This window comes from Gymnoscopelus microlampas (assembly GCF_963454915.1).
Source record: "Gymnoscopelus microlampas genome assembly, chromosome: 9".
Classification (NCBI taxonomy): domain Eukaryota; kingdom Metazoa; phylum Chordata; class Actinopteri; order Myctophiformes; family Myctophidae; genus Gymnoscopelus; species Gymnoscopelus microlampas.
Genome location: NC_139946.1, coordinates 25,963,755 through 25,977,965, shown reverse-complemented (window position 1 = coordinate 25,977,965; position 14,211 = coordinate 25,963,755). Strand labels below are relative to the sequence as shown.

The window sequence follows — 14,211 nt, the reverse complement described above, 5'->3', positions numbered from 1 at the left end:
CATCATCATCATCATCATAGGGCTCTAGGAGGCTGAGCTGTGCTGCTTGCGGGGGCAGACACTGACAGTGATAAAGTGGGAAACACTCGGGGTTGTGGTTGTGTGTGGAAGAAAAGTCCTCATTCTGATCGCCGTACATCTCAAACTGCAGATGCCGACAGATGTGCCTCAAGACGGTATCGAATGGGAGGAAACAGCGAAGGTAGGCGGACAGGAGACGAACGAGTGTAGCTCAGCTCTTTTTTTCTTTTCTTTATTTTATTTTATTAACAAATAACCATGTATTGATTGTCAATTATCCTAGAATGTGTTCTCATCGGAGAACGCCTCTGTTGCTGTTGTGTAGCCTATAGGCTACGTCACAAGAAGATGCGATAATTAACTTGATACATTTGCTTGATAGTTTAATGAGGGAATTAAACTACTTCAAACCAATTAAAGCCTAGGCTATACTTTGTTTCTTTTTAATACAGTTATTATTATTTATTTATTTTGTTTCTATTTATGTCCCGTTTCACAAATCTTTATTTATAACAATCATGACATACACTACACTATCACTACAATACAATACAATACAAACAAGAAACAACAAACACAAACAATTTTGAATACAGTCAATGGCAATGCTGGAGTCACGTTTGTCAAACACATCATCATCTGGGACAGCTTTGTCAGTCAGTTGTCAAGCTTTGGGATCTGGTTGCCTGACACGAGGACACATCTGAGTAAACATGAAAAGTAGGCTACTTTGAGCCCAAGAGTGCTTTGTTGCATTACTTACTTATTATATAATCATGAGGGCCACTAAACAGGTGAGATTTTGGCAACAAGATGCTGATGATGATAAGGATGGCATATTTTATAGATGTTATTGTGTATGCATGCAAATACATTCAATGTGATAATAGCCAGGTCTTCATTGATATAAATTCCCAGTGTCTCCCTGTCCTGATGAGGTGCTGTGCTGTCTCACTGCCAACATGCTCCACTGGAAATGTTTTGTCCCTGCAGCAGTCCTAATATTTATTCATTGTATGTGACAATGACTTGTGCATATTGTAGCATTGTTGTTGACACCATACTGTTTATATATGGTTGTATGGTTGCACATAGCATATTTGTTATATATATATATATATATATATATATATATATATATATATATATATATATATATATATATATATATATATATATATATATATATATTCCCTCTTCTCCTCTCCTACTGTATCTCCCCTGCAGTGTGACAGTATGACACTGTCCAGCGCCCCAGCTGTCCGCAGGGGAAGCACCCCTCTGCCCATAAAGCACCAGCTGAGGCGGGAAGAAGCGGTCCATGATGATTGTGATTGGACGTTAGGTGTGCCTGGACCCTCTGCTCCCCCAGTCAGCTTCAGCCCCATGTTGGATGACACCTCGGTCGAGGGCAGGCCTGACGGGCCTTTACGGATTGCCCTGCTAGGGCAAAACGGGGTGGGGAAGACATCCCTGGCTATCGCCTTAGCTGGGGACATGGACAGGACGGCTTCTGTTGATTCTGAAGGTACAGAGCTGTCTGCATACCTGCGTACGTTTGTGTGCGTGCCCCGTACATGTTTGTGTAAATAGCAAGAAGCTATACATTGATATAGGATGCGCAATAATACTTGTGTCATTTGTGTGTGTAAGAAGCTTACAATATAGCTTATAAAAAGCTATTTTGGTTCTCAAACTGGTATCTGGGGATCCCAGAGGGTCCTTGAAGGGGTTCCAGGAGGTCCCCACTCCCCAGCAAAATGTGTTAATATAGCATCACTATCAGTTTAACCACTTTAACCCTATTTTATACTTAATGGCTATTGAAAAATATTCAAAAATACAAACTCACAACAATGCAGCACAACAGCTTGTAGATCTGCTATTTTCAAAACATCTTGGAAAAAATGTAAAATAAATATTATATTTTTGAGATATTTTAACAACACACTGTATGGGGGACCCTGCGGCACAGAATCTTTTTCAGATGTGGCTTAGCAGCCAAATGCATAGCGGGTCCTTGACATGAAAATATTTGAGAACCACTGATGTGGGGTGAGTAATAGTATACTGGTGTCTTTACTGTCTTGTTATACAAGCAGTGAAAATGTCCCCATGGCACTGCTGCTGCTTGCTGATGTCATTGCGCTGCCTGCCTGTAAAAATCTCTGTAGTGCACATGGCAGCAGGCGAATGAATCCCAACTGTCCTCTCCCCCCCGTCTCGCAGCCCTCTGAGACATAACTGCTGCTTTTCCCTTGTCCCTGTCCCCAGGAGAGGGCTTTGTGAGCACAGTCACCGTGGACGAGGAGGACAGCACCATCATTATCTATGACAACTGGAGACAGGTGAGCCTTAAACAACGCCTCAGAGACCAATACCCTCCCTGCTCTTCTTACTGGGCCACTGACACTCCCCTGCCTCCCTTCAGGGTGCTCTATCTCTCCATCCCGATCCCATACGTCGTCGGTTGCTTAGCGATCGAGCCTCTGTTGTCGTTTACATGGCGTTGCTGTCGGGCAGAAACCTTGTATGCGTCCATATTTCAACTTTTTACGTTTTCTTGTAAATTAATGCTACTTGGTCATACTACCAGTGTCACACAAACGTAGCAAAAATAGCCGATCTACAAGCTCACAGTGTCACGATGCAATGCGTTTTGAGCTTGCAGATTTGCTATTTGCAAGTGAAAGTGGTTAAGTGTGTCTGTGGGTATTATAAATATATTGAACCAATGAAAAGCATTAACAAGAGCTTGTGACAAAATAATAACTACATTGGAACCAGTGGAACACAGGTTCATTGTGACAGCAAACCATAGGGAATATATACCGCGAGCGTTTGTTTTCTCCTGCCTTCAGTCGTGATGTTTTTGGGGGCTATTATCCCTGTGTCCACACAGACGAGCTGCCTAGGGGAACCATGCACAGCTGTGTTTCTGCCTGACTGGCTGTTCAGAGCCCCTGTTTTTATGAACCACAAGTGATCGCTACGGGATAAAGGTAACAGGGAAAATGGTTCAACATAGTTAAAAAGGTCAGGGAATGAGATGAAGGGATTCGATAAATTGTGATTCTAAATTACCTCCCCTGTCCCCTCCTTATTCTGTTCATCCCCCATTTCTGCTAGATTTGACTATACCTGCCTTAAAAAGCTTTTATCATACTTGCCATTCTTACCTGTATTTTATTTTTGTATCTAGATTTTTAATACATTATATTCAGTGTTATAATTATTACTTGTATTATTATTATTATTATTATTATTATTATTATTATTACACTTATCTTGTTGTTATATTGAATTGCTGTTGTTAGCACAGTCTTTGATTCGCTGCTTGAACCTGTATGAGTGAGTGACAAATAAACCCATCTTGATTCTTGGGGGAAGGGACCAAAGCAATACAAAGTCAAGAGGAGTAAACACAAAGTACATCAGAAAGAGATCAAACATCGGAGAAGTAGGAAAAAACATGGCCCAAAAAGATAATAATAATAATTACAGCAACTACCCCACCAAATGAATACAACAACATGGCACATTCATTCATACAACACATTCCCCATAATAAGCTCAGGGGCTCCGGTGTCCCAGTTTTGGCTCAGGCACTGGCCCAAACACAAGGTCCACTGGGGTCCATAGCTCCCTCCAGAATATTAGAGCCACTGGAGTGCAATGTGTAAACTCCTTTGGTTTCTTATGACAAAAATACCTGGGGCAAGTGAAGGTTCCAGGGTCTCTTTCATAGCGGTAAGAGAAGATGGCAAGCTGGTCAGCCAACATGCATTTAAAACTCTCCACGAGCCCACTCCCAACTCCCAGCTGCCTACAGACCTTCTTGAATATCTGGGCCTCGGGCCTTGTACCCCTGGCCACATGAAGCTCCTCAGGTGCACAGAACCTACAGAACACCTTGGCGGGTTCTTTTTTTCTGCCACGGTAGCAGCACTCTGGTTCCTAACCGCATATGCCTAAGGCCACTTGGTGAAATAGTCCATCGCAACTATGACATCTTGGTTTCCATGGTTGGTAACAGTAAAGGGGTCCAGCAAACATTCCAGGGGGGCCCCTTCTGGTACTGTTGCAAGTTTGCAACAGGGCATGTGAGCTCCAGGTGGGGCCTTTCTGAACATTACAACGCACAGGTCCATCGGATCTTTGGCAGTTTGGACAATAGACGGGTTTCCGAGCGACGTCATCACAGAGCAGAATGCGCAATCTGCGCATGCCTGGGGGTGGAAGGCGCGTTCGAAAATACAGCCCTGAGCGGCAGTGAGCGCACTGGCCAATACAAACTAATAGGCGAGTGTGCTCCGGTGCGTAATTTCCAAACGCACCCATAGGCTTCCCCCCGCAGCTGCGCGGTCATATTCCTCTCAATGTTTACTAACAGGAAACCTGTCTATAGAACAGTCAGATCCGAGTTTTGGAGTGTGAAGGCTGTGTAGCTGAATGGGTTCAGAAACTGTGTCACTCACAACCGTGTAGTCTTCTGTCTCCCTGTTGCGTTGTCTTGTTGTGTTCCTTGTTTCTTAATTATACTTAGTGTTTTACTTTAAACACTAAGTATTTAAAGTGCACTGTGCACATGGGGTGATCACTGCCTCCCTCCTGTGAATCGTTTTATTTTTATTTTTGTTTAATTTCTTTTTATTTTGTTCCCTTTGAAAGAAGGGAACATACTTTCAAATGTTCCCTTCATTTGAAAGTAATGTATCTTCCTTGTTCCATAGTTTTAGGAAGAATTTTGTTTTACACTTGTGTACCTTTTTTGTAGTGATGCCCTAGTGTTTCCTGTTATGTCTCACCTCCCTGTGATTAGTAGTTATCTCCGCCTGTGTCCTGTTAGTGACTTAGCCAATCAATGTGTTGATTGTCAGTTGTGTTCACCTGTGTATGAATAGCCCTGTGTGTATATAGACCCTCAGTTCCATAGAATGACATCCTGCTAGTTCTGAGATGTTGTTACAGTGTTCTGTTGACTCGTCCTAGGGTATTCCTCTAGTACATATTCACTGCGTGACTTCCTGTTGTTCCTAGTTCGTCATTAAATTCTTGTGCAGTTGACCTGCTCTGCCTGGGTCTCTCTGCTTCGGGTCCACCATCTCCTGCCTCGCACCGTGACACTGTGAAAATGCATGCTGTGCCCTTCCACAGTATTATTGCCCTGGAGAACTGCTATCATAGGTGCGTGCTGCCCTGCTTCGTTCCCCTAGGCACTAACAACCCAGTCACTGTACAGTAGCTGAGTGGTTCTGAACCTGTGGGTCGGGACCCCCAGGACGGTCCCCATGTGATTCTGGGGGGTCCCCAGATGACAGAGTAAAGTGACAATTTAGGGACTTTAAGACCCTTTCAATACCTCAAAAAGAAACTATCTGTACTTTAAAAACTGGTCAAACATTGGCCAAATTGTCAAATTATAGAAGAAAGACTCAGGCAAAACGTTTTGAAAATGGCTTGCATTGTAAGCTTGTAGATCGGCTATTTTCAAACTAAATGTAATGCCTTAACTCCTACAGTTCCAAGTGCTTGTCAGGGTTGGGGGGTCCCCCAGTTCAAATATGATGATTTTAGGGGGTTCATGGCCTGAAAAGGTTGAGAACCACTGCAGTAGTTGTATTCTGAGTGGTTGAGGGAGCGGCTATAATATGCGACCACTCTCTCTGTTCTCTGGGGGATGAGCCAGTGCACCAACGTGGCACAGAAATGCCGCCTTTCATCACAGGAGGATGCACTTTCCTGGGTGGAGTTGGAGGCTTAATTACTCTAAAACCCTAGCATGCGCTTCGCTGAGTAATGTGATGTCATGACATATTTATTGACCGTTACATGTAAACAAGATTTTATTTTATTTTAATACATTTGATTATAATGTGATTAAGACAACGGATTCATAAGTAAGCTATTTCCTTGTCTGTACAAAAATAGGTGCCTCTCTTATAGCCTACTTGTAATTCATGTAAATGAATTGAATGAAAACTGTAGGATTCATAGGAGCCAGAGGCTTTTGACACTAGTGGACCTCAATTTTGTTTAAAATGAATGTCAACTGGGGTTTTAGCGTGAGATAAACTCATCATATACACATGAATATGTGTAATTTCCTCCCTGCTGTTGGTTTTGTGTGCATGTAAATCTTTCTGCAAATGTGTCCACCAGGAGGTGCTGTGGCTTAACTATCCAACTATGGTTGTCCTGTTTACCTGTGTCCAGTTTTTCCAGTAAACTAGTAGTGATTGTCAAACCTTTTCAAATCAAGGACCCCAAATTAATATGTATTTAGCAGTGAACCCCCATCTGTAAATATGTTGTGCCGGAGACCCTGATACACAATTTGTGTATAAAAAATATCTAATATTTCGAAAACATCGACGATTTTCGTGTTTCAAGATTTTTTGAAAATAGACGAGGTGTGTGTGTATATAGGGTTAAAGTGGTTAAACTGATTTTGATGCTATATTAAGACATTTTCTTGGGACCTCCTGGAACCCCCTCGAGGACCCCTGGGGGTTGCCGGACCTCACTTTGAGAACCACCGCAGTAGATTATCCACAGCATTTCCTCCTGTTTGACTTCCTTTGGCTCTGTATAGCTTCAGCAAATACCTAGTGTGATTGATAAACACTGTCAGGAGAGTTTACTTGGAATCAATACGGTTAAGATGTGCATCTATACAGGGAGAGAGAGAGTGAGCAAGCATGACATGCAGGCACTTCAGAAACACACTTATTATTTTACAGTCCCACTCATTTGTCAAAAGAATGTCATGATTGATAAGATGACGGACATCCTTCCATTCGTAATGCTCCTGCGGTGGGTTTAGTTTGGATGAACTTGCGCATTATGATTCCTGTCAAATTAAAAGCCTGCAGTGTTTCATACACAGCCCATCCCTCATAGGCTTTGGCTTCTTATGAATAAAAAACACTTGTCCTTACTTGCTCAATAAAGAAGAAACTTAATTATAAAGACCCTCTTCAGGCATCTGAAGGTTTCTTATTTATTGAGCAAGTGAAGAGACAGTGTACAGGTGTTTATTCATTTTCGATTTCTTGTTTCTTGAACGTCTTAACCGTGTATCGAGTGTGTCTGTACATGCTGTTCGGTGAAGATGACTTTGACTCTCTTGATGTGTCACCAGGCAGTAATGGAAATGAATGCTACTGTAGGTGGGGCTTTGTAGTAATGTGTCACTAAGCCACAGGGAATCAACAGTCTAGCTATTACGCCAGACTGGTCTGCCACTTTTAATCAGCAGGCCCACCCGGACCATGACAAAGTGAATATGACCTGAAATTGAATTTGACTTTCTCTGTCTATGCCAGCGATTCCCAATCTGTGGGCAGTGAAGATAGTGCAAGGGCCCCCCAAATAATTGGCAAAACACTAACATTTTATGATAATGTAACATTAATATAAAAAAATAAGTAAAAAAGTCATGGTATTTTTTCAGTGAAACATTGAATAATTGGTTTTCTTTTATACCGATAAATAGGAATTTACTTACATACTACATTCCATTGATCCAAGCCAGAACACAATTGATTGATTGACCATACAGTAAAGATGCTCTGTAAATCAACCCATCTGTCTGACCACTTAGCACGACGGTCGAAAGGCTTTTTGGCTGCCATGTTAAGTGGTCAGATGGGTGGGCTGCGAACGCTTTAAAGATTTTCAAGTGGGTCCTGATCCAGAAAAGGTTAGGGGGGGGGGCACTAACCTTTTTTTTCTGCACTCCGAGGAGCTCACTTTTCTAGTTCACTGTGGTTCTTTGCAGCACTGTAGTTTGCTTCTGTGAGCCACACAAGCCATTCACACCTACAATAAATGGTACATTGCTAAGTGCCTCAGGCGGTGTGGTCATGTGTACCCTGGAAAATCGACCTTGACCTACAGCAACATCAAGACCAGAATGTCCTGGCAAAGGCAAATAGAATACTGTTAAAGGACACATTGGTTGAGCTTTCATTCTCTTCCCACTTCGATCACAAGTGCGTTTAGTTTACTGTAGAACTATCTCTGAAAGCGTAAAAATGTACATGTAATGATACTTATTTTGATACTTTCTGTGTTAAATGAAAACTCAGGGTTTGCTGTGTATGAATAGAACAGAGGTTTAGTGACTGTTCAGTGGTGGACAGGAGCGAAGTACATTTGCTTGAGTACTGTACTTTATCTATTACATTTCAAATACAAATATTCTAGTATACTCTTGACTTTGTAACTACACTAAGAACTACATTTCTTAGAAGGGAAAACGTACATTACAAATTAACTACTTAAAGGAGGAGTTCACCCAAAAAATGACTTATTTTCTATCAATTGCACACCCTATGAAGCCTTGAATCCATGGATTCTTTTTTGTTTTTGTCGCATTCTTAAGCTAATAATTTGATTCCCGTCTCCTACCGGCTAATGTATCCGGTAGGAGACACAAAGTCCATTATTTGTGTCTCCTACCGGAAATACACACGGTCATCGAATTATTGTCTTAGGTATGCCACAAAAACAAAAATAAATCCATGAAATCGAGGCTTCATGGGGTGTGTAATTGATAGAAAATAAGTCATTTTTTGGGTGAACTCCTCCTTTAAGCCCTATTTCAACTGTAGTGAAAATGGCAGATCTACAAGCTCATGATGCGACGCGTTACATATATATTTTATTGTTTTTGAACATTTCTGGAAAATCTTTGATTTTAACACTGCAATGATACTTGATACTTTCCAATTTGTGCTTTTGAATACTTAAATATTTGTAAATTTGACAGAGCAACCTTCCCTTGTAGTTGAGTAATATTTGACCGGGAGCCGTCTATACTTTGACTGAAGTGCTGGTGTTGAGTACTTTGTCCATCACTGACTGTGTTGTTGGTGTGTGTGTGTGTGTATATGTGTGTGTGTGTGTGTGTGTGTCCCAGGACCTGTCGGCTCTGCAGTGTGAGGTGTGTGTCTTGGTGTTTTCGGTCACAGACAGGCGCAGTTTCCACCGCACTGCTCAGCTCCGCCTTCTGCTGAGGGAGACTCAGCCGCACACTCCAATCATCCTCGTGGGTAACAAGAGTGACCTGGTGCGCACACGTGAGGTCTCCTCTCAAGGTAACCACACGGCCGACCCCTCCATCACACACCTCAGACATAAGGTCGTGTTGTGTGGCCTTTACTCTCGTTGTAGAGTACTTAGATTCTTTACTTAAAACCCATGAGACCTGAGACCTGAGGCTGATTCTACAAATGCCTTCTAACTCAGTAGTTCTCACACTTTCAAGATTTTTCAAAAGTGTTCAAAAATAGCAGATGTACAAGCTCGCTGTGAGCTAGTATATCTGCTGGTTTTAATGGGTTAAGGAAAAGTAGCAATACTAGCCTGACACTCAGGCTGAATTTTCATTTCGTTTCACTCGAGGCAAACGATTCAGGGGGTGGAGCCAGGCTATAGCAATACCACAATGTAGAAATACTCTGTTACAAATGAAACTCCTACGTAACCCCAGATTTTTTTTTGACAGATTACTGTAAATCCGGTACATTGAATCCGTTGCTTTGAAACACCATCTGGCTGCGATGATCTGTGTAATTTAATGAAGGTTGGACATTATTGCATCACTTTATGATTAAAATCAGGCTCTTTCTCATCACACAGCAGACACTGAGGTTGACGGCAGGCATAATCTGTAGGCAAATGTATTGGTAATAATGGCAGTTATCTGTATTCTTTATCTGTTATCGGCCCAGAAATGTCATATTATGCCAGTCCCAGTTGCCTGTCTTTCCTTATACAAAACTTATATTGTCACGCCTTCTTTCTAACACACTTCTTGCCCTCTCTCCTACCATTGTTCCGTTTTCTCTCTGTCATGGTACAGTGAGTGTTGACACTTTGTGCAGGAGGCCTGGCTGTAGGGTGACATGTGGAATTATGTAAATAGAACAGTGCTACACCACAGTGTAGGAGGAGGAGGAGGAGTGCAGCTACTATTATAGCAATGTGTGGAGTCACATTCACTACACAGTCAAATTTAAGCTGTTAATTTAACCCAAACGGTTTCATTTGTACACTCTTCGGAGTTAAATTAACACCTTAGATTTTACTGTGTATGAGATTAGCATCCATATTAATCCATTATTTCTCAGTGCACACACAGCATCTCTGATCTATTCAACATCTATCCATTCAGCTGGTTATATAGGGTAAACACCCACACAGAAAGGCTCCTCATATACTGCACAATTCTGAGCGACAATTCACAACTCACGTTGAACTAAATTACACGTTTTCAAGGTCACGCACAAACCCCCAAAATTACTTTCATTAGGCCATGGATCCCCAACTCAAACCATTCTGTCCTGGTGGGCACCCATGCTGTATATAAAATATGTTTATGATTGATGTGTCATTTAAATTTAAATATCATAATGGTATTTGAGATATCATAAAATAGGTAGTGGTGTGTGTGTGTGTGTGTGTGTGTGTGTGTGTGTGTGTGTGTGTGTGTATAAAATAAAAAGGAATACGCTAACCATATAATCTAAGCCTAACTAAAAGCTTTTGAAAAGAGAGAAAAGTAGCACATGCATTCCAGTGTAAAATGTGTCCATTTGGGTGCAATCTGGGAACCCATTTGGTAAAAAAGAAAAGAAAAACCCTTCTTATTTTCGCAGGATCTGTTTTGAGAGATTCATTTGGGTTTGATGCTCTCAGGAGGAAACTTGTCATCCCATCACTCCTGCAACAACCTTCACCCCTTCACTGGCCCCTAGAAAACATTTTATTAGCATTCTCTGTCCCTTACTTATCTCCCCCAGTTTGGACGTGTTCAGAATCCCTGCACAAAATTCTGTCTTTGTGATCCAGCGATGAGCGTAGCACTTTGGGGCATAGTTCTGTGCTTGCGGCCATGAATGATGCAGCATTCTACTAGTGTACTGAGCGACATAGCGCTGTAGCAACAACACATCCCTTTAATTAGGTAATTTAACCTCTCATTAACAAACAAGGTTCCAATTACAGCTAATTAGAAAGAAAATAGCCTGTTAGTGTATTGTTTTTTTCGGGCCCTGCTGTTTAATTCCCCTAGAGATCAGTTTAGATTTGTCTCTCGTGGTGCCAGTAGCGGGCCACACAGCCCGGAGCCGTCCTGTAATGACGCATGAACTGTGAAGAGACAGTGTGCTTGTAATGTAACCGCGTTGGTCCCAGAGGTCAGACTGAGGCGAGCGTCACTTGCTGCCTGCATCCCAGCAAACATGTGAGACAGTGAGCCACTAAAAGCGATTCATCATCTTGGCGATACAGATCGCTCCGACACCTCCATCCATCCATATAAACGCCCCCGCAAGTTGTTGTTAACCACATGAACCCTAGCATCCCTATTCAAGGGCAATCATAGACAGCCAAAATAGATCTACAAGCGCACAACGTGACACGTTGTATAATATCTGCAATTTTTTGGCAAAGACATTTGGTGTAGACTAGAGGGAAAAAAGGAGTAGACCAAATATAGAGCCGCAGGTGACCCCGGTCAATTAAGGAGCACTTCACCCATTTTTAAACTACAGTATCTTCATATAATATAGAGCATATTTGCTCTCTGTGTCTCAGAAGAGGGCTGTGGACAGTTAAGAAACATGCCTACCAGTGACATCATCGGTAGGCAGGTTAGGTAAATTCAAACAAGATTCCAAACTGTTATTTATTTATTTATGCAAGAACAATGGCTTCTATTTCAGCATGCTAACTTTCCAGGAAGAGAAAGGCTGTCGTTTCTATTAGCTCCCCATCAAAGATGTCATTGGTAGGCAGGTTTCTGAACTGCCCACAGCCAGAGTGAGTAGACAGAAATGGTGCCATCTTGTAATGTGCCACCTTGTAATAGTGAGGACCAATTACATGAAGATAAGATTGAAAAGTTTGCTCCTTTTTTAAGTATAGGGTTTAAGTCGTCCTGCTTCACCCTGTCCTTCCCTAACCCCTCCCCCCACCCTGCAGAAGCCACGTCCAGCGCAGCGCTGTTCGCCTGCCTTTACCTGGAGATCTCCGCCTCTCTGGACCACCGCACCCCGGAGCTGCTGGAGTGTGCTGTGAGGCTGGGCAGGGGCGAGGCCCCATGGCCCCCCGGGGCCAACGCGGAGGACATGGCCGGTGGCGGGGGCCAGCGAGAGAGCATCACCTCTCGCGCCAAGCGTTTCCTGTCCAGCCTGGTGCCGCGCTACCCCCGTGAGAGAGACGCGGGGGGCAGGTTTTTCAGGCAGAAGTCCCGCTCCTGTCACGACCTGGGGGCTCTGTGACCTGTGGCGGATACCATGCACGGCAATCTGTGCGGACAGATCGTCGAATCCGAGAGGCCCCCGAGGGGGGTGGTGTGTGAGGGAGAGACGAGGAGCGATAGAGTGCTGGTTCTTGATGTGGGGTCCGGGGACCGCCAGGGGTCCAAATGGACCCTTGCGTGTCTGTAACTCTGAGAGCGTACAAATGGAACGAAATGGACCCATGAAGGTCCATTATTGACTCCCCGGTGGTCCCCGGGCCCGATGTTGAGAAACACAGCGATAGTGCAATATCTTGATTAGGAGACGGAGATGTGGGCACATTATGGAGATGAGGGGGCGAGATGTAAATGTGGCCCAGTGCGTCGAGAGATGACTATCGTGAGTGATGATTATGACTCATCGTCGCTGTCGGGTGGAAACCTTGTCCAAAATCGTGTTCAAGAAATGGAAAAATAAGAATCTGCGTTCCAATGTAGTTAATATTTAGTCACAAGCTCTTGTTAATACTTTTCATTGATACTTATAAAACACACACACTTAACCATGGTGATTTATTTTATTTGTTTTAAGTTGCAAAAATAGCAGATCTACAAGCTTTACAATGCAAATATGGAGATGCAAGATTTCTGCCCGACAGCAACGTCATGCACGTTGCAGAGGAAGGGGGGGTGTAGTGATGATATTTATCATGGGTTGATACAGATAAATGTGCTAGATCAGTGGTTCTCAAACATATTCAAATCAAGGACCCCCAAATTGATATGTATTTGGCGGCGGTCCCCCATCTGAAAATATTTTATGCCAGGAACCCCCATAAGAGATTTGTGTTTATGTTATAAAAATAAATCACAAATCTTACAAAATATCTACAAGGTTGCAACGTGACGTGGTGCAACCTTCTGCTATTTTTTTTACCAACAGGGTTAAATTGTTTGAACTGATTTCAAAGCTATATTAACACATGTTGCTTGGGACCCCGTGGAACTCCCTCAAGGACCCCTGGGGGTCCCCGAACCCCACATTGAGAACCGCTGTGCTAGAGAACCAAGGCTCTAGAGAACGTTCCTACAGGCGCTGTTTTAGATTTAGAACACTTGTAAATATACACTGTTGTAGTAGTGACGCACAAATGACACCTCCGCCATTTTGAGAGCAAAAATTAAAGAAAACACTTGGAGATGTCTAGTCATGTTTTGTGTCTCACCTCGCTCACCACTTTCACCCTGGTGACATCAGAGGCAAGTTCAGTTTGTAGATCGGCCATTTCCATTGTTCATCGTACAACAAATTATATAGGGCATAAGGTAGAATAAGTGATATTGTTTGGTTAAAGAAAACTTTTTTTTTTTTGTTCAAAGGTTAAAGCTCTAAATTATGATCATTTCGATATACATGTACTGTAGTGTTTGTTCAGTATCAGGGGTCTCCCTGTCTCTCCAGCTCATTTTGTATGCTCATTTCGTTGTCATCACCCATTTATTTTGTTTAATCTGTATCCTGAGTTCTCTATCTTGAATGGATAGAATTGGTATCCCGACCTGAAAATACATTTTCTGTTTAATAAAGAGCTGGAGAGACATGGAGATTCCTTTTAGTAGACACACACATTGATTACTATCAGAATATAGAGCTATTAACACTTATTTTAACCAAAGAAAATCACTTACCCTAACTTTAAGTGGGTTAACCACGTGACGCACATCTACAAGCTCACAACACGATCACAACGCAAACTGGTAGATGGGCTTTTTTCGACAGAGATTTGGTGTAGAGGGAAAATAGGAGGGGACCAAGTACAGACTCCAGGGGGACTTTGGTTAACTAAGAATATAGGGCTTAAGTGGTTAATTGAGTTTTCATAATGATTTCTTAGTTTGAGGATCTGATTTTGCTTGGAATTGTGTTAACCTCTCAG

The 14,211-nt window shown here is 42.6% G+C and overlaps 1 protein-coding gene across 1 annotated transcript; it reads left to right on the top strand.

Moving 5' to 3' along the window:
* Positions 1-151: 151 nt before the first annotated feature.
* On the top strand, positions 152-12,314 carry LOC311052070 (GTP-binding protein REM 2-like; the record flags this gene model as incomplete). Its single annotated transcript, XM_084066873.1, has 5 exons — positions 152-202; positions 1,249-1,549; positions 2,296-2,369; positions 8,948-9,125; positions 12,016-12,314. The coding sequence occupies 5 exons, from the start codon at positions 152-154 to the stop codon at positions 12,312-12,314; spliced, it is 903 nt and encodes a 300-aa protein (XP_083922999.1).
* Positions 12,315-14,211: the final 1,897 nt, after the last annotated feature.